Source organism: Sturnira hondurensis, unplaced genomic scaffold (assembly GCF_014824575.4).
Source record: "Sturnira hondurensis isolate 20B ecotype Veracruz unplaced genomic scaffold, ASM1482457v3 Scaffold0010128, whole genome shotgun sequence".
Classification (NCBI taxonomy): Eukaryota; Metazoa; Chordata; class Mammalia; order Chiroptera; family Phyllostomidae; genus Sturnira; species Sturnira hondurensis.
Window position 1 is genome coordinate 40,677,841 of NW_028082759.1, and position 24,007 is coordinate 40,701,847.

A 24,007-nucleotide genomic window follows, 5' to 3' on the forward strand; every position below is an offset into this window, starting at 1 on the left:
GGGCATATGTTATGAATTATTCTGTATATTTAAGAACCTTCTATAAAACAAATAACTACTTCCTGATTTATACTTCAAAATATTCTCTTTATTTGCCCAGTTTTTAAAATAAATAGTTTTTGCTATTTGCTAACACTTTTAGATGCCAATATGTCTTAAAATTAAAGCTCTGAAAATTTGCAAATAAAATTGAACAATTATTGAAACAATAGCTTATTATTACGTTTTTTTAATGTGTAGAGTTAACAATTTAAATAATTAGATGTGAAAATTGCAAAAGAATATATTTGATTTGACTATGTTTCATCCATCAAGGTTTCTAAACATTAAACTTTTTCATAATAAAAAGGGCATTGTAGAACAACATTTGCTGGATTTAGCATCAAGAAATCTTTGAATCATTTCTGTTTATGAGTTTCTTAGAAATTGCAATATTTGAAGCTTAGCATATATAATCCTATGTACAGTTCTATAAGAATATCTTACCGTTGTATTTAGTGGCATAATAGTATCAGAAAGAAACATGCATTCCAACCTGATAGTTTGAAATATTTCCTAAAAAAATCTTTTATTTTTTATGTGAATAGCTTTGTACAGCTGTTTAACAAAGTTAAATACAACTGGTTTTATGTATGTTGGCTTCTGAATCATATCTATAACAATGAACATTTAGGTTAAATGTATTCCTCCTGTAAGTAAGGTTATATCTTTGCAAAAGAATAAAAGATAATTTCAATAAATATTAATCCTTTAAAAGAGTTGAGATGCCAACTAGTTTACTTCACATATTTGTAATGTGTACCTGTTATCAAGAGTGAAATTATTTCATGCTTAATTACACTCCTTGTTATATTTCCAAAATAAAATTCTTAAAAAATTTTTAAAGCTATTTTCATTTATATTTAGACTGTTTTTGTTACATCTTTATTGATATATAATTTACATACCATACCGTGCACCCATTTAAAGTGTACAGTTGCACAGTTTTTAGTATATTCACAGAGTTGTGCAATTACACAACAAACAACTTTAGAACATTTTTATCACCTTATAAAGAAGCTGCATGCCTTGTGGCTCTCACCCGCAACCATGCCATTCTTGGGGAACTCCTACCAATAGGCTTCCTGTTTCTGCAGTTGCCTATTCTGGACATTTCATGTAAATGAGATCATATAATATTATGTATACTTGGTCTTTCGTGGCTGGTTTCTTTCATTTAGCATAATGTTTTCAAAGTTCATTCATATTGCATGTATCCTTTCTTATCTCCAAATAATACTGCATTTTATGGGTATACCATGGTTTATTTGTTCATTCATCAATGTTTGGGTTATTTTTACTTTTTGGGTATTATATTGCTATAATGCTGCTATGAACATTCGTGTATAAGCTTTTGGGTGGACATACGTTTTCATTTTTCTTGGGTATATGTCTAGGAGTAGAATTTCTGGGTCATATGATAACTGTGGTAACTATTTGAGAAGCTTCAAGACCGCCTTTCAAAGTGACTACCATTTTACAATCTCCCCAACAGGAACGAGGTTTCCAATTTCTTCACACCTTCATCAACACTTGCTATTATCTTTTTTCTTGAGTATAACTATCCTGGTAGGTGTGCAGTGGTACATTACTGTGGTTTTAATCCACATTTCCATCATGACAAATGATGTTGAGCATCATTTTGTATGCTTAATGGTCATTTATATATCTTCTTTGGAGTAATGTTCATTCACATTGTTTTCCCATTAAGTGTGTTTCCTTCACTTCCTTGATGTGTCCTTTGAAACATAGATGCTTTTAATTTTGATTGTGTTGTTACTCACATTCGATGTTACCAATAAAGCATTTTTACTCTGGTGTGTTTCAGGTGGATTTACATGCATGTATTCTACTTGGGGTTTGTTGAGCTACCTTCAGAATTTCTTAAAAATCAAACTTGGAATTTTTGTATTCCCACTGCACATACATTGATGTGCTTAATAGTGACGCACATTTCTCTGTGGCTGTGTTAAATTTTCTTCCATCTTCTTTCTCTTTGTTCTTCGAATTGCATTGTTTCTATTGATCTTCAAGTTTGCTAGTTCTTTCTTCAGCTTCCATCTGTTGAGCCCTTCTGGTATATTTTTCATTTCAGTTATACTTTTCAACTTCAGAATTTCCATTTGGAAAAAAAAGAATTTCCATTTGGTTCTTTTTAAAAAAATCATATTTATCTCTTTACTTTCTATACTTTCTATACTTTCTATACTTTCTGTTTATAATCACTGTGGATATCAATACACACCCTACCTCCCCCTTCCTTGGAACTTATTATCAGATTTGTTTTACAGATGTCTCTTTATAATGCCATTTAAGGCTATTAACCAGAAAAATGTAGCTGATCATTTGCAGTAATTACTAATCAGCTTTCTCTCTTGGTACTATCATTGGTAAGGAAATAGTATTAATAGCTATTGCTTACCTGGAAAATTGTGACTGGACCTACTGAATGGCTATTTGTCAGTCTGATAAATTGAATGTCTTGTAGAAATAAAAAACAAGCTCAAGTAATTGCTGCCATTATTCAGTTTTAATATTACTTAATGGACTTCATAATCACAGTGACAAAGTACAATAAAGTGAGGATAATATTTAATCCACAGGTTAACTGGTGAGAAATAAAAAATTGATTTTAAGTAAAGTATTTTCAGTTCCTGCCACAGAGCAAATGTTTTGCAAATGTAAGCTATCATTATCTCAATATCAAGTTTTTGTCCAATTCCTCATAGATAGCAATGTAAGCACTTACACAGCTCCTATACAGTATTTTTTAATTGTTAAGTATTGCATTAGGAATTCTGCAAGACAACCCTAAGGGTTGGCTTATTAAATAAAAATAATACTGGACTAAGTAATTAGCAATATACATTTACATGATTCTAAGGAATTATATTTATTATAAGCAAAAAAAGTGAGCAACATATGAGGTCTGTCCAGAAGGTATCCAACCATTTAATATGAAAAACAGCCATTCATTGAAGAAGATACAAGAAACATTGTACATAGGACAATGAGGTCTCAGTCCCCTTCAAACTAGGCACCTGGGGACCTCACACAGTTGTCTGCATCTTATTACCTCTGCCTACTAATTTCCTGCATCGTTACTATTACTTTGACTTGGCCCATTTTGAAATCTGGGTCATGGCATCTTTTTGGCTTCAACTCTCTTTTATTTATTATTTTTGCTCTGTTATCACTTATTTCAAATTCCTGAGGATCTGGACCAGCTTGAGTTTTTAGATTAGGCCACTGGCTCTATTGAATAGCAAACACTGAGCATTTTCTTTGTACTAGTCACTGTGCTATGTGATTTGATATAATTCATTTAATCCTTTAACAACTCTATAGTTAGCATTACACAACAATTAATTCGTTGTTATACAACAATTAAGTCTTGTAACTGGGATTTGAATTTTGGCTTGCTCCCCTGAGTGGTTTCTGACATTTACCTGGATCTGTGGAAATGGGAGATCTAGAAATGGGAACCTCTAGCAGAACTGAGCAGTTGCTTCCGCCAGAAGCTGCCCCTGATCATTCTCAGCTGCGCTAGCTTTGTCCGAGGAGTCACGGAGCCAAAAGGCCAAGCGATAGCTGCTGACGTGAAGGCTTAGTGCCTAGAGCCTCCACGCCTGCTGAGAGCGGGGTGCACAGTACCAATTCGGCCACTGCGGCAAGGTTGGGCGTGGGTGGACTGCGCTGAGACCCTGTTTCTGGAGGCATTTCCCGCAGGGAGGCTTCCTGACTCTGGCGAGTTATTTAGAAGAGAATGCTTTTGGCCACGACTTAATGTAAGCCGAGTTGACCAAGTGAAGGGAAGCCCTCCCGGTGCCCAGCGGACACCTGCCGCTGCGAGGTTGCCAACTGCAGAGGTAGCAAATGGAGAAGGCGGGGCCGACGCCCATTGAGAGGATTGGCTGCTGGGGAGGTGGGGCGGAGTCATCACCAGCCCCCGGGGGGTGGGTGTCCGCAGCGGGTTTTGCTCAGCCTGCTTCTGCCCCGGTGCCGGGTTCTTTCCTCTAGGTCTGGGCCTTAGAGAGCCCTCTCCTACCTAGACTACCTCGCAATGTCACATGGTGCCCGCTCCTTCCGGCCCATGCCGCCTGGCCCTTGGAGGGCGTCGCACCCGGTGCTACTGGTGTGTATGCCTCCAGACCCGCGCTCCTTGGGGGACAGAGGCAGATTCCAACCACCCAGAGGCGTCCCAGCCGCGGCACCCGTGTAAGTCGCGCGGGGTTCTGCAGAAGTGGGTCAAGGTACACCCGCCTCGTGGGCACAGCAACCTGCGGGCGGCTGACCGGTCCCGAGTGAGCGCGCGGAGCTCCAGGTGGCAGCGCGTCGTCCCAGCTCCGCGGCCTCCGGCGAAGCGGAGGAAGTGGAGAGGGAGAGCCTCGGGGGAGGCGGCCCGAGGAGTCCTGAGTCCTGTGGGAGATGCCCACGCCCTTTCTTTGAATCTCGTCCAGAGGCACTAACGTTCGCTCGCACTGGGAGGCGAATGGGAGTAGCCGGAGTCTGGGCACAGTTACAAACAAATAAAAGTGGAGTGAAGGTCCCAGTCTCTTCTCCGCCGGAGCACTCACTCAGCCCGCAGACTCTACCCGAAGGGATAGGAACCCTCCCTCTTGAGTGCTCTCATTCACTGCTGCCCTCTCCGGGACTATCCTGGTAGACTCGGTCTTTTCTGATACTAAGGCGACCGGAAGTACTGAGAACTGCAGGGGCGATAGAGAGTCGGGGGAGAGAAGATCTTGATACCCTTAAATTGGCGCTCTTGAAGTTTTCTAAGTGTGGGCGGGGATATTTGTCACTTTCTTGGGAGCCAGGAACGACCTGCTGAAGAGTTAGTTCAAGGCACTCTGAAGAGAGGAAGGGGCAAACCTGGGCGAGACTCAGCCAAAAGGTAGATGGAAGTAGAGTGTAGCGGTGGAATGTGGCCCCGGGAAGGTTGGGGGTTCTGCTCCTGCAGCTCTCTCCCTGCGCCCTGGTGCCAGGTTCAGAATCAGGATTTGGGAGACCTAATTTTCAGAGCAGTACGCCCTTATTTTCTTTCAGGGAGCCAGCAGGTAAATGCTGTCTTGCCCACTGAGTTAGGCTAACAATAGCTGTGACAGCTCCGGGACTCTAACTGTACGATTTAAAGAAAAACATGTGTATTGGTTAACAAAATTATATACGTTTCAGGTGTACAATTCTATAGTACATCATCTGTATATTATATTGTGTGTTCACCGCCCAGCGTCAAGTCTCCTCCCATCACCATTTGGCCCCTTTCCCTCTTCTATCCACCTCACCCTCTTTCCCTCTGGCAATCATTACACTGTTGTCTGCATCTATGAGGTTTTTTTCCTTTGCTTTTTACATTTTTACCCTTCACCTTTTCCACTTAGCTACGCAACACCTCTTCCCTCGGGGGTGTTGGAATACACAATGGAATACTACTCTGCCATAAAAAAGAATGCCATCTTTTCTTTTGTGAGAGCATGGATGGACCTGGAGAGAGTGTTGGGAACCGCCCTGCCTGGTGCCCACCCCATGGCTAAGGCAGAGTGAGTAACCTTCGGACCATAAGCAACTAAGGAGACAAAGCTCATCTCCCTGGCAGGACCCCTTTTACTTCACCCTGCTTGGCCCCCAATGCATGATTGGTTAGCCAATGATGGGTAAGGTTCTTCAAGGGTGGGATGACCTAAGACAGGCATGATCATGAGGGCCCCCAGGGAAAGACTTGGGGGGCTATAGCAAAAGGAGATGATGCACCCTGCCCCCTCAGCTTTGACATAGCCTGAGTCCTCATTCTGTGAGTAGTCTCCTAATCTCTTGGCTGCTTTACTTCTCCTGCCTGACTTAAGCCTGAAATAATGACAGAGGGTGGTGCAACCCTGTAATGGAAGGGGCGGGTTCTGTGGGGCGATTGGGCCTAGAAAAGAATACATAAAAATCCTGTGAAACCTGCTTTACTAAGAATGCTCTCAATTTTCTGATAAGGTTCTGAGCAGGATGAGTTTGTTTCCCAAAGTTTTGTAACTTTTTAGCTAACAGACCCTGACTCAGAATAAGCCCTATTAGTTATTTGTATGTTATCTATTGTTTAATCCTTACTGCCTGACAATGATTGATGAACTTTACCTGTATTCCTGTGCAAATTGAACCCAATAAAAGCCCATTGAGGAAAAGGTCTTGGCCTTTCTCCTTTGAGAGATTGGCCACCTTTCCTCCCCAAGCAGATCATGACTTGGTAGACTTATTCTCATCTATGGTGGCAGGGGGAAGGGGGGAGCCCTGTGGGTGGAGCCCCCCACAAGAGAGTATTATTCTAAGTGGAATAATTGCATGATTTTTTAAGGTGCCCAAGGTAGTCTGCATGGGAACTGCAGTATGTAGAGATACCAATGAGTGTCACACCATATTCATAGATTCACATGGGCAGGGCAGATACGAGTTGTTTGAAATTTCATTTAATCAGTAAATGTTTGTGGAATGAGGGTCATATAAGGTCTGTCTGGAAAGAGTTCAGTCATTGTTAAATATAATGAGAATGGTTTTGGCAACATAGATGTGACCTGGCAGCCAAGGAGAGTGGACCAGAATGCACATGTGTGAACAATGACAACATCACTGTTGTGTGAGTATGTGTACCATGTGGCCATTGCATTAAAAATAACTGAATAAGTAGAGCAATGAATCTGCATCAAATTTTGCATTACACTTGAACATTCCTCCACAGAAACTATTCGGATGATTCAGGTTTTTTGGGACAATGCAATGAGTGCAGTGCAAATAAAAGTGTGACACAGATGCATCAGAGATGGTTGAGAATCTGCTGAAAGTGATCCACATTCTGGAAAGACTGCAATAATCAGAACACCTGAGAATGTTGGTGGTGTATGGGTTGCAATCAACAAAGATCAGTGACTGACAGTGTGAGAACCAGAAGCTGATCTGGAGATTCCGAAAACTCCTGTGTCCAAGATTTTGACACAGGATCTTGGAAGAAAATGTGGCAAAATTCATTTCCACAGTTTCTGCCTCCAGAGCAGAAGGAACATCATGCCCCTAATGACTTGATTCAAATTGCTACCAATGAACCAGATTTCCTCAAGAAGGTCATAATAACTGGAGTTGAATCATGGGTCTATGGTTATGGTTTGGAAATGAGGGCCCAGTTGTCCCAATGGAAGTTGTCTGGTTCTCCACACCCAAAGAAGGTGCAGCAAAGTTTCGGGAAGATCAAGACCAGGTTAACTGTGTTTTTTGATTAGGAAGGTGTTGTGTATCACGGATATGTCACTCCAGGCCAAACCTGGATGTGGATAAGGAGTACTCCCTCAATGTTCTTCGTTGGTTGACAGATGCAATATGATGAAAACAGCTGCAGCTATGGCAACTGGTAACTGGCAGCTTCATCATAACAATGTGCTTGATCATGCATCACTTCTCGTGCAGAAATTTTTGGCAAAACATCAAACCACACAGGGGACTCAGCCCCCCAACCCCCAGGCCAGATTTGGCACCCTGTGACCTCTGGCTTTTGCCAAAACTAAAATCACCTTTGAAAGGAAAGAGATTTCAGAGTTTCGATGAAAGTCAGGAAAATATGACAGGGCAGCTATTTACAACAAAAGGTTTTGCAAAGTGTTTTGAACAGTGGAAGAGATGCTGGAAGAACTATGTGAGGTCCCCATGTGCCTACTTTGAAGGGGACTGAGGCGTCATTGTCCTATATACAATGTTTCTTATATGTTGTACCTTCTTCAATAAAGGTCTCCATTTTCATATTACATGGTTGGATACGTTCTGGACAAATCTCATATGACAGGAGTGTCATACCTATATCCTAACAAATTCTCCGAGAGCAGTACTGTTCTCATTCCCATTTTATATCCCACCACAGAGTAGATCTCAGGAAGTAAATCTGGGGCAAAGGAAGCAGGGAGGAAGGAAGAAAAATGTCCTTTATTTTTCTAGTCTGGTTTATAAGGCAAGTATATAAATAAGTCATTAATATGTTTCATTAGTACATTAACACATCAGGATCATTAATGAATTCTGATAAGTGTTACCTGAAAGAACAGAGAGACTTCCTAATTTTCCTGAAACTTCCTTCAGCCAAATTTGGAAAGTACCCAGGTTAGAGGATGAACAAGAATTTGATGAGAGGTACAGAGATTCAAGTAGAAGGAATAGTTTCTCTTTTATAAATCTTTCCTTTTCAAAAAAGTAATGACTTCTATGCAAAGGTGTTGTGGCATAAACCAGATAAAGGGCTTCATGTACATATGTATTTCCCCTTCTTATTTTGAAGTAGTTTACATAAATATAATCACCCAAGATAAACTTAAGACTTTATTTATTTATTTTTAGAGAGAGAGGAAGGGAGGGAGAGAGGGAGAGAAACATCAAAGTGCAAGAGATACATCAATCTGTTGCCTCTCACATGCCCCAGCTGAGGAACTGGCCTGCAACCCAGGCATGTACCCTAACTGGAAATCAAACTGTCAACCTTTTGGTTCCCAGGCCAGGGCTCAATCCACTGAGGCACACCAGCCAGGGTGATAAAATTAACTTTAAAATAATTGTGGGAGGAGGTCAGAATAGGGAAATGAAGAGGTATGAGCAGCTAGGGAAGAGTTAGGTTATGTAAATGATAAAATAGATTAAGTTATGGTTGAAACATAGGGTGGTCAGCTCAGAGTGCTATGTGCAACCTTTCCAGATACACTCACCCCAAAGAGGTTTTTTTCTCTTCTAAAGGGGCTCCAAGGAACCCCTTGGACTGTAAAGAACATGGTTTGGAAATCATGTATTATACTAATAAAAACATGAGGGCCTAAACTAATAAATATCAATAGGGAGATTAAATCATTATTTTTGTAAAGATTTGGCATGCTTTATTCACATTAGGCATAAAAGAAGAAGGGGAGAAAGAATGGTTCCCACATTTCTGACTCCAGTGACAGGGGTAGATGACCTGTGTCTCCATCCTCTATCAAAATAGAGCACAGCTAAGGGACAGGTTTGAAATTCATATTGGAAATAGTATGCACCGCTTGTGAGGTTCAAAATGGAAATGTCCAGCGGACACTGAGAGTTTGGAGAATAGTTGTGCTCAAGAGCTAGAATTGTAAGAGCAGGGCAGGGAGTGACCAGGATGGTTTTTACAATGAGAAGAGAACTAAGAATAGGACCCCCAGTAAGTACCAAAATGAAAGAGTGGGGAGAGGCAGTGCACCGCTCAGAAAAACGTGCAGGAAGAGAAGAACAAGGCAATGGCCGCCATTGACATACTCAATTTACTTTCACAAATGGAAGAGCTATTTCCATTCATTTTTTCTATAACTTTCAAAGTCTTCCCTCTTCCCTCTGAAAAAGACCATAGCCATCATTCTTCTCCGCTCTATCCAGAGTTGGAAGCAGCCTGGGTACATTGGGAATGTCACCAAAGCCCTGGCTCAGCCTCCTGTTGGGAAACCTTGGGCAAATCACAACTCTGGAACCTCACTTTCTTCATTGGTTAGAAGGTGTGTAACAGGGTTTGTTTACAGGAGAAAATTAGAAGCATGTATATGAAAATAATTTGCAGATTTAAAGGCACTATACAATGTTAGTTTCTGATTGTCGATATTACGAGGTGTCGGGCCCTGTTTAAAAAGCTTACCTGCGTTATCTCTTTTACCTGTATTATACCAACTTCTGCCTTTAATTTTCTTACCACCCCTAAGATTAGGTACTATTATTATTCCCGTTTTATAAATGTGAAAACTAAGGTTAAGTAGCTTAAGCTAGAGTTGCAGTAGAGTGTGTACGATCTAAAACTTTTCTCCCCATTTTATTTATTAATCTAAGAAAACCCCATAAGAATATTTCCAAATAGAGCTAAATGTAAAATAAGGTTAACAAGTACCTCTAGCGGGAATATCAAGAGGCTTAATTAGGCGCTAAATATTGAAAGCTATTCCTGTTATTGAGTTTGTCTCGAACTTTCCCTTTGCACCGCTTTTTGGCCTTGTCCCCAGAGTTGTTCACTAGGTCTTTGTCTTTCTTGGCGGACTTCCCAGCATCTTTCTTCTTCTTGTCCTCGGACGGCATAGCAAAACTCGAAGAGCAGCTGCTACCACTGGTGCCTCCGTAACAGGTCCTGACTCACAGTATGAACATATAGTGTTCATTATCTTTTATGAAGACATTGAGGCTCGCTGCAACCCTTGAGGAGTTCGCTTCTCTTGCTAGCTGCGAAACAGACGAAAACGGGAAAGAAGCTGCGACCTAGTTCCCTCCCAATCATTTCCCGGGGAACTGGGGGAGGCGTGGCCTACAGACTGGTCCCGCCTTCTTTCTCTCTGACTGGAAGCGATTGGTCGGAGGCGTGGCAGCGCAGGGAGGTGGGTCCAAGAGCTCTCGCTGGCGTGGAGGCGGGTGGGAGGCGGGCCGTGCCGCCATTTTGGGTGGTTTTCTGATAAGGTCCGAGTAAGGCTTTGTTCCAAGCGGTTCCGAAGATCACAGGCCCGGGGCCCGCGTCCCAGTGTCAGGTTGGAGCCGGGAAGCGTCCCTGGGGGTAGCGGCGGCGGGGGCAGGATGAGCGCGGAGGCGGCGGACCGGGAGGCGGCCACCTCCAGTCGGCCCTGCACCCCGCCGCAGACCTGCTGGTTCGAGTTCTTGCTGGAGGAGTCGCTGTTAGAGAAACATCTACGCAAGTCCTGCCCGGGTAAGCTCGGTGCTCGCAGCCCGTAGGGAGCGGGACGCAGTCCACCAGCGCTTCCAGGCCCCCGCGCCTTCTCGGCTGTGAAGTTTCGGCCCGGGAACCGCGGACAGGAGACTAGTTCAAGCCGGGCCGGGGCACCGCCGTGGCGGACCCCCCTAAAAAACGCAAAACAGACCCTTTGACCCCCACTTTTTGGTCCTTGACTCTTTGGGGTCTTAGCACCTGCGAGGTGGTCTTCTGCGATTGCTTGGGTTGGGGAGCCTAGCTCGAACACTCCTCTTTAGGAGCCAGAACCCTGGCTGTGATCAATTTGGGGAATTGGGGCGAAATCAGCTGTTCTGGTGCTAATTTTGTCGTTAATTAGTTATGTTTTAGGTTATTATTTAATTGTTTTGTTCCTCAACGAGATTTTTACTGACTCTTAATTGCCAGTATATATTACAAAGTTGGGCTATAAATTAAAATGAGAAAAATCTTTGAAAAGGGGAAATGCTTGCTATACAACTTGAAATGCTATATCAAGGTGGTTATTGTGTAGTGTTGCTAATGATTAATATTCTGGTTAATGGGTGCTATTACAGAAGGAAGATTTCCAGGTATTTCTGGAAAGGTATTAGAATGAAAAGGTAAGTTCCTTGAATAGGATTTTGTTGGTAGAATTCGAATCCAGATGTGGCTTGTTCAGTCTTAAATAGACTGGCTTTAACTGATGGCGACCACTGTGTAAGAAGTTACTGTATTTTATAGACTTAGGTGGTTTTACCAGCTATATTATATTCTTTTAATTCATTGCTTTTTACAAATGTTTATTAAGTACTTTCTGGGTGCCAGGCACTGTGCTTAATGCTTCACATGTCATCTCATTGAATTCAGTCTTTGAAATAACCCTGTGGGTAGTGATATTACCGCTGTTGTGCACTGATTGAAACAGGGGTAGAGAGGTAAGTTGATGCAAGTACCACCAATTAAGTTTTAAAACTAATTGTTTCATCTCTTTCCTCTAATTGCCACTGGTGTTTGCTGAACTGGAAATGTATAGCCATTCTGTTCTTATCTCTTAGATGCTTCTACAGGAATCTGTTATCTCGTCCTCCTTACTACCCATCCTGATCTTCCCTTTTTTCCCCCAATACGCTTTTTATAGATCATGTTCCTTCGTCATAACTACACATTTGTTTGGGGTTCCTTTTGTTGTCATAAACCAATACAGTGAATCCTTTTGCATATTCATAATTAAAACTTAAACTTATATTTTCTTTTAAATTCTAGATCCTACACCAGTTGAACTTATAGTTCAGTTTTTGGAACAGGCTTCTAAACCTTCAGTTAATGAACAAAACCAAGTTCAACCTCCACCTGATAACAAGAGAAATCGTATTTTAAAACTACTTGCTCTTAAGGTTGCTGCACATTTGAAGTGGGACTTGGACATATTAGAGAAAAGGTACACAAGATTTAAATGAAACTCACTGCTTTTGGTGGCTGTGAAGCTGGGGAGATCCTGGCCAGGTGGAGGGCATCAGATCTCATTGTCCTCCCAACCTTCTACCCTCACCCAAAGGCCTTCAGTATAATGGTGTGATACCAAAAATGAAAAATAGCTCAGGCTGGTGTGGCTCAGTGGGTTGAGTACCTGCCTCAGAACCAAACGGTCACCGGTTCAATTCCCAGTCAGGGCACATACCTGCTGGGTTCCCAGTAGGGGGTGTGTGAGAGGCAATCACACATTGATGTTTCTCTCCCTCTCTTACCCTCCCTTAACCTCTCTCTAAAGATATTTAAATTTACTTATTTATTTTTATTTATTTAAGACATTTATTTTGAAGTGCTATGTAGATATCTTGGTTAATTTTTATGTATGCTTTTATGTTATCAGCCTTTAAAATAAAAATTAAGTTTTGTATATTCTAGTTAAAATATGCAAGTATTTTTAAAAGATATAAAAATATGAATTTTATGAATTTAAATTACCTTTTATAGTAAAAACTTGATGTTACCAGTATTCAGGCAGTTGATGAGGATGATTTGATGTGGTAACTAGAGAAATCCTCACCTAAACAGTTTTAAATGTTTCACTGTACTTTTACATATCTCAAGAAAATGGATAAAAATTAATGATAGGTGCTGCATAATATTATGGATAATTTGCTGTCGAATAATACTTTAGTTAATTTTACTGGTCACAGAACAATCACTACCTCCTAAATTATTAAAATATCTTACTAGAATCAGTGCATACTTGTTTACTAGTGATTACTTTCAAAGCTATGCTTAGAAAATCATTTATATATTTTTAACTTTTAAAGAAGGTTTTATTTATTGTTTTTAGTTAGAGCAGAAGGGAGAGAGCAAGAGAGGGAGAGAAACATCAATTGGTTGCCCTTTGCACCACCTGCCCATTACCTCAGGTGTGTGCCCTGACTGGGAATCAATTCACAGGCCGGCCCCCAATCCACTGAGCCACACCAGCCAGGGCAAAGATGATTTGTTTTCATCCCTTTCTCCTCACAATTTAAAGGAAAATACCTTACAGAAAAACTCAAAATAGGAAATAATAGGGGAAGAGAGAGAAGTATTTTTAATATTTTTATGTAATTGTTGTTGTTTTTCTCTTTATTTTTTAAACAAAGTGTTATCATACCCTATGTATTGTTTTGATACCTTTTTTCTTCATGTAGCAGAATATCATGAACATTTTTTCATTTTATATATTTTGAAGATAATTCCATTGTATGGATAATTTATTAACTTTTCCTTCATTGACAATCATTTTGTTTTCTAGTTTTTCACTTTTATACATCACAAAGCCTTAAATATCTTTATCCTTAAACTTTATCTGAATTTTCATTCACATACTTAGTTTAGATTATTAAATTACTGGGTCAAGGTAGTATAAACATTTTTTTAAAGATTTTATTCATTTATCTTTAGGGAAAAGGGGAAGGAGAGAGGGAGAGAAATATCAGTGTATGGTTGCCTCTCCTGTGACCCCCACTGGGAACTGGCCTGCAACCCAGGCATGTGCCCTGACTGGGAATTGAACCATGATCCTTTGGTTCGCAGGCCCCCACTTAATCCACTGAGCAGCTACACCAGCCAGGGCAGGAGAGTTGTACTAGTTTATAACTCTCATTAGGTAGTATTTAAATATATTTTTTTAAACACCCATTCTTCAGTATTAAATATTAAAATTAAAAAAATATTCTTTAATCTGAAACTTATTAATCTGTTAACAAGAGGCATAGCAGCAGATAGCAGTGTCTACAATAAAGTATGTTTATGCTACAGTTGGAAAATTGAGCACCAATTAGATATTTGATGATAATAAGCAATTAAAAATTTTTTAGATGTGAAATTAATACTGTGAATATGTTAAGAGTTAGTTTTGGGGAGCTCTTCTGAAATACTTAGGGAATAAATAATGCAATATTGGAAATGTGCTTTACAGTAACATGGGAAGGAGGGAAGAGGGTAAGAGCAAAGAGCAACAAGACTGGCTGTCAGTTGATAATTGTTGAAGCTGGATGATGTGCATATGGGTATTCATTGTAATATTCTGTCTACTTTGTTTAAATTGTTTTCATAATAAAAGTTTTTCAAGTCTTAAAATTTGATATTTTCATATAAGTTGAACCAGATTAATAAAATGGCCCTGTAGGTTCAGCGCTTTAGCAATGTAATTATTTTTAGTGAAGATACTGAATTGTGTATTTTGTGCATGTTAGGCAGCTAACATGCGGACATGTCTCTTTTGCTTCTTTTAAGTTTGTCTGTTCCAGTGTTGAATATGCTGCTGAATGAACTGCTGTGCATCAGTAAAGTTCCTCCTGGGACAAAGCATGTGGACATGGATATGGCCACTTTACCTCCAACCACTGCCATGGCTATCCTTCTCTACAATAGATGGTACCTTTTTTTCATAAATCTAAAATGTGTTGGGCAGCCTCTGTTTAATTGCACTCTGGCTTTCAGGGGCTCCTCACACTCCAGAGCTCTCAGAGGACTTGGGAACAGTGAGTCTAATGGAGAAAACTTGCGACTGCTAGATAAAAAGAAACTGTGGGTGATTTAGAAAGTTTATGACATGTTAAGTCAAACTCCAGATAATTTATAATATGAATTTTCTAAAGAATACTTGAAAAAATAATTGAAGTGACTTTTGTAATATATTAAATTTTCCTTTTCTTGTGTTTTATTCAGGGCAATTAGGACGATTGTTCAAAGTAGTTTTCCTGTCAAACAGGCAAAGCCCGGACCTCCTCAGTTAAGTGTGTAAGTTGGCAGACATGACCCTTACCTGGCACTTTTTTTATGTGACCCTTACTTAGAACTGTTTTCATCAGATACTGAAAATATTTGCAAGTTTTTAATAAGTTCTGGGTACAGAAGGATTAGAGCAAAAATGGGAGGGCAGAAGGCCTTCCTCCGAAGCTGGATTTGGAGGACGTAGGGGGTGAGAGGATCAGGTAGCACTCTGGGTATTTAAAGTAAAAGCCCCCCAAAAGGAGTGTTTTGTGAATTGTGCCCTTCATCTTAACAAGTATAAGCTGACCTTCAAAATACTAAGATTTTTTTTTCCATTTAATTGCGTGTACTTGGAAGACGTATTCTCTATGGTGGAAAGTTATTTTAATATGTGTAAATATTATTTCATAGTATAAAAGCCGTTACAAAAGCTTGATCGTATCTGGAGTCTTAAACCTAATTCGTAAATTCCATGTAGCAGTTTACCCAAATTTGGAGCTGGAGAGTATAGTTTCCAACTTGAAATCAGTGATCTTTTGCTGACAGTAAATTTTATTCCTAAAAACTTAGGAGAGTCTTTGGTTTTTTAAGGCGAAGCAAATGAAAAAATAATGGTAAATAAATGAACATTTAAATTGAGTTTTTCTTTTTTAAAGCATGAAAAGAAATACCATTAAAAACTTTATTTAAATTCAAGAATGGTGCTCTGAAGTTTTGAATTTTCTGTCTTTTGAGTAACATTTGATACTCTGAAATCATTTCTCTTTTAGTATGAATCAGATGCAACAGGAGAAAGAGCTAACAGAAAATATCTTGAAAGTGGTGAGTCTCAGCATCAGTTCTACTTTATTTATTGATTTTTTTAAAAGATTTTATTTATTTATCTTTAGAGGGGAAGGGAAGGAGAGAAGGAGAGAAATATCAGTGTATGGTTGCCTCCCGTGGGTCCCCTGCTGGGAATTGGCCTGCAGCCCAGGCATGTGCCCTGACTGGGAATCGAACCTCCATCCTTTGGTTCGCAAGCCTGCGCTCAGTCCACTGAGCTACACCAGCCAGGGCTGATTTCTTTAATTCTATATTTAACGTGTGCAGTGTGCCAGAGATACCGTGTAATGTGCAGGGGCTGGAAGAGGAGTGGGAAGATAAGAAACAATCTGCATCTGTATCAAACAGATACACTGTAGTGTTGTGAATGTGGAAGCAAAAACCCTGCAATTTTTTTTGTTATCTAGTGCTTATTAAAATGCCTGGCACATTGAAGCATACAAACATCTCTTGACTAAATCAATGGAACAGCACATTTTAAAAGCACTTCATTAACTTTTCTGTTGAAGAAAGATATTTTTTTCAAATGTGTATATTCTAATTTCACAGTAGGAACATGGAAAAAAATTTTTTTAATTTTAAGATAATTTCATTTCAACAAATTGAATTGTATTCCTATGGTGTTAAAAAGTTTTTTAAATAGCTTAGTACACTAAGCTACTAAGTATCCTGCAAATACATTTTGGTTCAGACAGTCCTTTGCTGCCATTTTTGTATTTTAATAATTTGTTTATTGAATTCTTATAGCTAAAAGAACAAGCTTCTGATTCTATTTTGGTGCTAGAGGCAGCCCTTAAATTGAACAAGGATCTCTATGTCCACACGATGAGAACACTAGATCTCTTGGCCATGGAGCCAGGCATGGTAAATGGAGAAACTGAGAGTTCTACTGCGGGACTGAAAATCAAAACTGAGGAGATGCAATGCCAGGTATTTATTTCAATATTTAGTCAATGCATGGAAAATCTTATATGAGATCATCCTAGTATTTTGGTTTGTTGTTGATTTTTGAGAGGGAGAGAGGAAAGGAAGAAGGGGGCAGACAGGAGGGCTTGAGAGAGAGAGAAACGCATCAGTGTGAGAGAGAAGCATTGATAGTTTGCCTCCTCTACACAACCCAACTAGGGATTGAACCCACAACCCTCTGGTGTATGGGGTAATGATGCAACTAGCTGAGCCACCTGGCCAGGACTATCGATTACCTCTTCACTACAGAATTTAAACTCATTTTAATGGCTATTTAGCTAGTATAATAATACTTGAAAACATTTTGAAATCTTGTATTCTATGTTTGGTTGCCTGAAAGGGGGGATTATATGTAAATAATACATATGCACACATATGTATGTTTGTGTGGTTGTGTGTATAAACTTTTTCCCGTTTCCCTCCTTCCACTCTCCTCTGTCTTCGTCTCTTTCTCTATATATTTTAATTTTTTTAGCACTCCTTTACCGTAGAAGGGAGGAAGCTTTCTAGAATGAAAAATGGCCAAACATTTAGTGCAGACTACATAATACAAATCTGAATTCTAGAGGCTGAGAAGCCTTACTTCTGACTAGTTGAGCAGGACGGAATAATGGCTATAATGCATGTAAGTGAGGAGGAGCTCCATAATGAGTACCAGAGGCTATATGGCTTAGGAATTTGGAGGAGGAATAAGTATTTGTTGGCTGAGGTTGATCTAGTGTAAACAGAAATAAGGAGTATGGAGTGAAGGTTTATTTATAGGATCTGATATGATTGGGGAATTGAGGAGACTGGGAAGATTGAAGTAGAGGAGAAAGAGATGTTGGTAGAGAGAAATTAGTCCAGTTCCTGAGATCCTTGAAGATCAGGTCAAGAGGATTGAACTTTCTCCTACTTGCAATAATTCACTTTTAAAGAAAAAGATCAAGAAGACTGATCTATCACCCATCTATAGAATAAACTTGAGACAGAATATTGGGAGCCTGGGGATCTGGGTTCAAGCCTGGACTCTGCCAGTACTTGGTTATATACTTTTAAGCAGGTATGTCAGTTTCTGGGTCTTTAGAAATCTTGTCCATAAAATGGCCAGGCTTAACAACCTGAGTCTTTGAGTTCTGTATTCAGTTAATCTAGGCATCAATTTAAGAAAGTGTTGGGAAATACATACAGATTCTATTAGAAAAAGACAACTGGAAATGTACTATTGTTTTATAGTCATTAATTCAAATTTCTCAATGTTTTAATTTGGCCAGTCCTGTTACATTCTAGGAGTAGACATATGCTCCCTCCCCTCTCCGCACTTTTGGAGAGACTCTTTAGTATCTGTTCTCCTCTTCTGTTTTAAAAGAACTCTCTACTTTCTAAGATGTAGGAGGCAGAGCTTGCTTCCTATAGAACTGGAAACTCTGAAAACTAGCTTTCTGTAGCCTTATCCTGCTTGAGGGCAGGCATGTCACATAGGTTTTACAGACATACATTTAGTTGAGACTGTGAATCGAGATTTGGTAAGTCAGTGAAGTGGGGATGATAGAGAATCCATTGTGATAATGAGTAGCAACAACAGTGACAACAAAAATCTAGTCTCCGGGGAGGCACTAGTAAGGGTGTATGTAGCTGCTGCTTCCTGTGTCGAGCGCTGGTGGCTAAGAGTGATGCGCGTTGTGGAGTCTAGTGTTGAGATGGCTGCTCCGTGGGATCTCATTAGACCGGCCGTGGCTGTCCTGACCGCTTGCCTCCCTTGCCCCTTTTGTTCTTCAAGCCTGATTCTTTGACCTTACTAATAATTCTGTAGGCCACCTGAAATCTTACCAGTAAATCTGTTTTCTGCTTCATCAGAGTTGGTTTCTGATGTGACTAAAATCATTGGTAGGTTCACTGCTCATTGAAATGTTTTTTTCCTATATACGTACCTGTGTTTTGCTGAGATAAGCTAATTTGGGGTTTTGTTAACTTTTTAAGTACATGAAAAAGTCTAAGCAAACTGGTGTTCGTTGCCATTTTAGGTGTGTTATGATTTGGGAGCAGCGTACTTCCAGCAAGGCTCTACAAATTCAGCTGTCTATGAAAAAGCCAGAGAAAAATTTTTTAGAACCAAAGAACTAATTGCAGAGGTAAATATGGTCATAACAGGCACATAACATCAATCCTTTATAACATCTGTACATTTTTTTTGCTTAAATTTTTTTGATGAACAGTGTTTATTGTAGTAGTAACTCTAAAAGTTTCAAAAAAGTACTGAAAACATTAAAAAAAAAAGTCCATACTACCACTGCCTGGAAGTAACGCTTTTTGCCATTGTAGCTTATTTTCTTACGGCTTTTATTCTTTCTACATGTTTTTATACAGTTAAATTCATTTTATGTATATATACACATATGTGCTCACTACTTAATATATTGCTTAAATCTTCGAAAAGACATTTTAAATGTATTATGTTCAATTGTGATTTGTTTTATTTCCTTCATGCTTGAGCATTTAGGTTGTTTACTGGTTTTATTTATAATAAAGCTGCAATATTTTTATCTCCAAGTAAAAAAACTTTTTTGGATTTTAGATACTTTCAAGTGAAAGTCCTATAGGTAGAATTGCCATTTCCAGTGGTTCTTAGTTTTTTAAAGGCTATAAACCAATTTAGGTACCTTTCTCTGAGGGTACTCTAATCAGCGGAGGGTTTTTTTTTTTTTTAAGATTTTATTTATTTATTTTTAGAGAGAGGGGAAAGGAGGAAGACAGAGAGGGAGAGAAACATTGTTGTGCAAGAGAAACATTCATTGGTTGCCTCTCAAATGCCCCAACCAGGGACCTGGAATACAACCCAGGCATGTGCCCTGACTGAGAATCGAACCTGCGACCTTTCAGTTTGCAGGTTGGTCCTCAGTCCACTCAGTCCACCGAGCCAGGGCAGTTGTTTGTTTGTTTCCTTGTTTTTAATTGCTTATTTGATGAGTGAAATCTAGTATCTTTAAGAATTTTGCATTTTCTTAATTCTTAATAAGGATAAAGGTATTAAAGTATTTATCATTTGCATTTTTCTTTTTATGGTTCAGACACCTGAAATTTAAGTGTATAACTAAGTTTTTGTATGCCTGATGTCTAGAAAAAGTCCCACTTTAGTTTCCTTTCTGCACCAGAGAAAAAAATTTAAATGCTCTGGAGATTTACTTTAAATCTACTCTGGACCCATTGGAAATTCTCATTTTTACTTTGCCTGGGCAACTCATCAGATTTCTAATTTCATGGCATTTCAGGTAGAGTAATTTAAAACTTGAATTTAAAAAAAAGTATATTCTAGATCAGGAGTGGAACCATAGAAATGAAGAACACATGGAGGGTTAGAAACAGGGGGGTGGGAGAAGGAGAAGGGGGGAGAAGGCACAGAAAATAGCATAGATGGTAGGTAGAAAATAGATAGGGGGAGGGCGAGAATAGTGGGGGAAATATAGAATCTAAAGAACTTGAGACACGTGGTTATAAACTAAGGGGGGGAGTCTTAGTCCCCCATAAGTCTCTGCCAAGTATATGTATTTTAAAAATATTTTTAGCTTGTTTTTTTAAAAAATATTTTATTAATTTATTTATCTTTAGAGGGAAAGGAGAGAGGGAGAGAAACATCAATGTATGGTTGCCTTTTGTGCATCCCCTGCTGGGAGTTGGCCTGCAGGGAACCAGCCTGCAACCCAGGCATGTGCCCTGACTGGGAATCGAACCGAGATCCTCTGGTTTGCAGGCCTGTGCTCAATCCACTGAGCTACACCAGCCAGGGCTTTTAGCTTGTTTTTTAACAGTGTTCAATCTTTGTTAATCAATTTCTAGTTGTCATACCTACTTATTGTGATAATAATGTCTGCCTTCTATATGTCGGCATGAAACCTCTAAACCAGGAGTCAGCAAACATTTTTGTAAAAGGCCAGGTGCCAGATATTTTAACTTTGTGTACCTTACACAGTTTTTGTTGCATATTCTCATTTGTTGTTGATTTTCCTTTATGACCCTAAGAATCGTTCTTAACTGAAGGGCTGTAGAAAAAACAACAGGCCACAGGCTAGATTTGGCCTGTGAGCAGGTTTTGCTGATGTCTGGTATAGAACTTTAATATTTATGTTATTTCATTTTTCCTCCAGCCTGAATTTTTCTTCAGCATTTTCTTGTAGTGCAAACACAGTAAGTGGAGGTTGGACTGTTGTTTGTATTACACTGATGGATAATGATATATATCTCTTACTTTACAGATAGGTTCATTATCTCTTCATTGTACCATAGATGAGAAGCGGTTAGCTGGCTATTGTCAAGCATGCGATGTTCTCGTATCTTCTTTTGATAGTACGTCTCAACAGTTAACTCCCTATAGTCAAGTCCATATTTGTTTGAGGTCTGGCAATTATCAGGTAAGACTTGCAATGTGGCTGCAGTGGTGTAGTTGAAGAGTTTTGAAAGCCAGATATAGAACTGAGTTTGAATCCTGGGCTTATCATTTGCCAGTTGTGTGGTTTGTGGAGAGCCTGGCCTATAAAAGTGGTAATAATTTCCCCATTTTGTAAGCTTCTTGTGAGAATCAAGTGAGAAGTTAGTTTATAAACTGTAAGGCAAGGCACTGTATAGGTGTTAACTCTTTATTATCAATATTACTCTTTTTTGAAGGTGTAGAGTTTGCCCATCGTAAGTAAATTTTGTAAGAAAATTCACAAGCAGAACTCCTAACTTTTATTTTTTTTATAGATTTTACTTATTTATCTTTAGAGGGGAAGGGAAGGAGAGAGGGAGAGAAATATCAATGTAGGGTTGCCTCTCATGCGCCCCTTGCTGGGAACTGGCCTGCAACCCAGGCATGTGCCCTGACTGGGAATTGAACTGCGATCATCTGGTTCACAGGCCCGCACTCAATCCACTGAGCTACACCAGCCAGGGCTCTAACTTTTAAAATTATAGAGAGAGAGCCTAGTTTTATGGAGCCTGCAGTTTTTAAAAAAAATTTTTTTTAAGATTTTATTTATCTTTAGAGGGGAAGGGAAGGAGAGAAGTATTGATATATGCTTGCCTCTCGTGAGTCCCCTGCTGGGAACTGGCCCTTGCAATCCAGGCATGTGCCCTGACTGGGAATCGAACCTTGATTGTGTGGTTCGCAGGCTCACACTCAATCCACTGAGCTACACCAGCCAGGGCTTTTTAAAAAAAATTTTTGAATACGGTCAACAATCAATATTAGTTTCAGCTGTACAGCACAGTGGTTCTACAGTATGTAACTTACAAAGTGATTGCCCCAGTAAATCTTGCACCCACCTGTCACCATGTGTAATTATTACAGTATTACTGACTATATCCCTTAATCTGTACTTTACATCCCCATAGCTATTTTGTAACTGTCAAATTGTACTTAGTCCTTTTACCTTTGTCACCCAGTACTCCAGCCTCCCTCCCACCTGGCAGTCATCAGTTTGTTCTACATCTGTGAGTTTGCTTCTGTCTTGCTTCATTTATTTTGTTCATCAGATACCACGTATAAGTGAGATCATATGGTATTTGTCTTTTCTTTGTCTGACTTATTTCACTTAGCACCATACCCTCTATGTAGAGGCTAAAGTTTTGTGTGTGATTTGAAAGTATAGACTTGTAGCCCAGCCTTGTTAGCCACTGCACATACTAAGACTGGAGGAGAAAGTGAACAGAGAGAGCAGTTTTGATGAGTTTGAATGGTACGTTACAGAGTCCACTTTGCCAGTGAGCATGGTCATCATTTCAATTTTACTTATGAAAGGAGCTTAAAGTAATCTGTTGATATTTTTATTATACCCCTGGGGGTATATACCTTTAGTTTTGTAGTGAAAATCTCTGGGAATTAGAATTTTAAAGTTGGAAAGCCCTTATTCTAGAAAGTGAACAGTGCCTTCATGTTGTTTAATTCAAAATTGGAATCGTGAAATGGAATGGCTATGGCATACCTTTAGTTATGTGTCTCCAAATGGGCTTTAGTCCAGCTTTTAGTTCACTCTTGTTAACTAGAGTTATTTTTTCTTTAAACAAAAAATAGAAGAAGGGAGGGACTAGTACTGGTTCCCCTTACCTGTGGCCCCCCTTATACAAATTCTACTCTGCTCTAGGGAAGAAAAAGTTTCTTGAGGATGGACTATAGAGATGGATTTAATAAAGACTGAGGATCTTTCAGTTGCATGTCCCAACTGAGGCTGTGGAAGGTGGGGATCCATTATGATTAAGATACAGAATCTATAAGATGCTCCCTGGAGTAAGACCTATGCAAATAAGAACTTAGAAATATCACTCATTGATAGGCACATGTTATTGTGAATATAACAAAGTGCCAAATGTGTAAATCCAAGTCTGGTGTAATTGAATAACTAGGAAGGGGAAAATAGTGATTTTGCCATAACTCTGAAGTTTATCACTTTAATTATGTACACAGGAGTATCTTAGAAATCATATTTAGCATTTTCGTATTTGAATAGCATTCTCTATGCGAACTACCCAGTTTTGGTTTTGTGCTGATCAAATAGTTGAGCCACTGTAGCAAATGTGTCTTTACATGTTTGGCAAGGACTGTTCAGCCCTGTGTACCCCTCCCTTGCTTATGTCTGTGGAGTGGACAGTGGTTGCCGTTTGGTTCTGAAACCACTTTTGTCAGTACTTTGGTGGTAACAGCGGATCAGCTTCAACTGTTTCTAAAAGCCTCTTCCCGGTCGCCCCACACTGTCGGCCTGTTTTCTCTTCCACTGCTTGATAAAGAGCTGAGAAAGTCTGTATGTAGTAACATGGGGGTTTTCTGTAATTCAGTAAATAATGTATTTTAAACCATTTAAATTTATTAGGATAGTTTTTTAGCATGTTTTTTTCCCAGATGAATTTTAAATTAATAGTTTTAATATTTTAAAAAGTTTGTTGTATGAACTTTGTTTAAAATGTATAAAGTTTGTTTAAAATGAATGAGGTGAGTTTTTTAAAACTTCTAATAATATAGCTGTGTTGCTTTCTACTGATGGATTCTTCTCTCATTTCTCATTTTTGGTCCATGATCTTTAAATTAAAAAAGGTGGGAGAGGGAGCAACTGAGATCTTGCACCCTAGCATGTGTGGGCAGTTTACTCAAATAACTTACTCAAATTCTCATTCATAAATCTCCTCTCTCAAGATGGGGGAGGGGGCTATTTTATTTTTATTCTTAATCTAATTTTAAAAATTTAGAAAGAGAAATTTTTTCTAGTAAGGTTATTTTTTAAAATCCTTACC

At 39.4% G+C, this 24,007-nt stretch overlaps 1 protein-coding gene and 1 long non-coding RNA gene across 4 annotated transcripts in view; both read left to right on the top strand.

Annotated features, from left to right (window-relative positions):
* Nucleotides 1–4,186: 4,186 nt before the first annotated feature.
* Nucleotides 4,187–5,482, top strand: LOC118995292 (uncharacterized). The gene is made up of 2 exons (XR_005068249.1): nt 4,187–4,257; nt 5,424–5,482. It is a non-coding gene; the product is annotated as an uncharacterized LOC118995292 (long non-coding RNA).
* Nucleotides 5,483–10,432: 4,950 nt separating this feature from the next.
* INTS8 (integrator complex subunit 8) overlaps nt 10,433–24,007 on the top strand; it is a 53,210-nt gene continuing 39,635 nt past the window's right edge. Inside the window, exons 1-8 of one of the 3 annotated variants that reach the window (XM_037058753.1) lie at nt 10,433–10,738; nt 12,005–12,179; nt 14,501–14,641; nt 14,936–15,007; nt 15,751–15,802; nt 16,553–16,735; nt 18,775–18,882; nt 21,001–21,156. In XM_037058753.1, coding sequence (XP_036914648.1) covers nt 10,609–10,738; nt 12,005–12,179; nt 14,501–14,641; nt 14,936–15,007; nt 15,751–15,802; nt 16,553–16,735; nt 18,775–18,882; nt 21,001–21,156 — 1,017 coding nt within the window. In that variant the 5' untranslated portion in view covers nt 10,433–10,608. Of the gene's footprint in view, nt 10,739–12,004; nt 12,180–12,715; nt 12,769–14,500; nt 14,642–14,935; nt 15,008–15,750; nt 15,803–16,552; nt 16,736–18,774; nt 18,883–21,000; nt 21,157–24,007 lie in introns of those variants that run through there. The other 2 variants (XM_037058754.1, XM_037058756.1) reach the window with 2 other exon arrangements.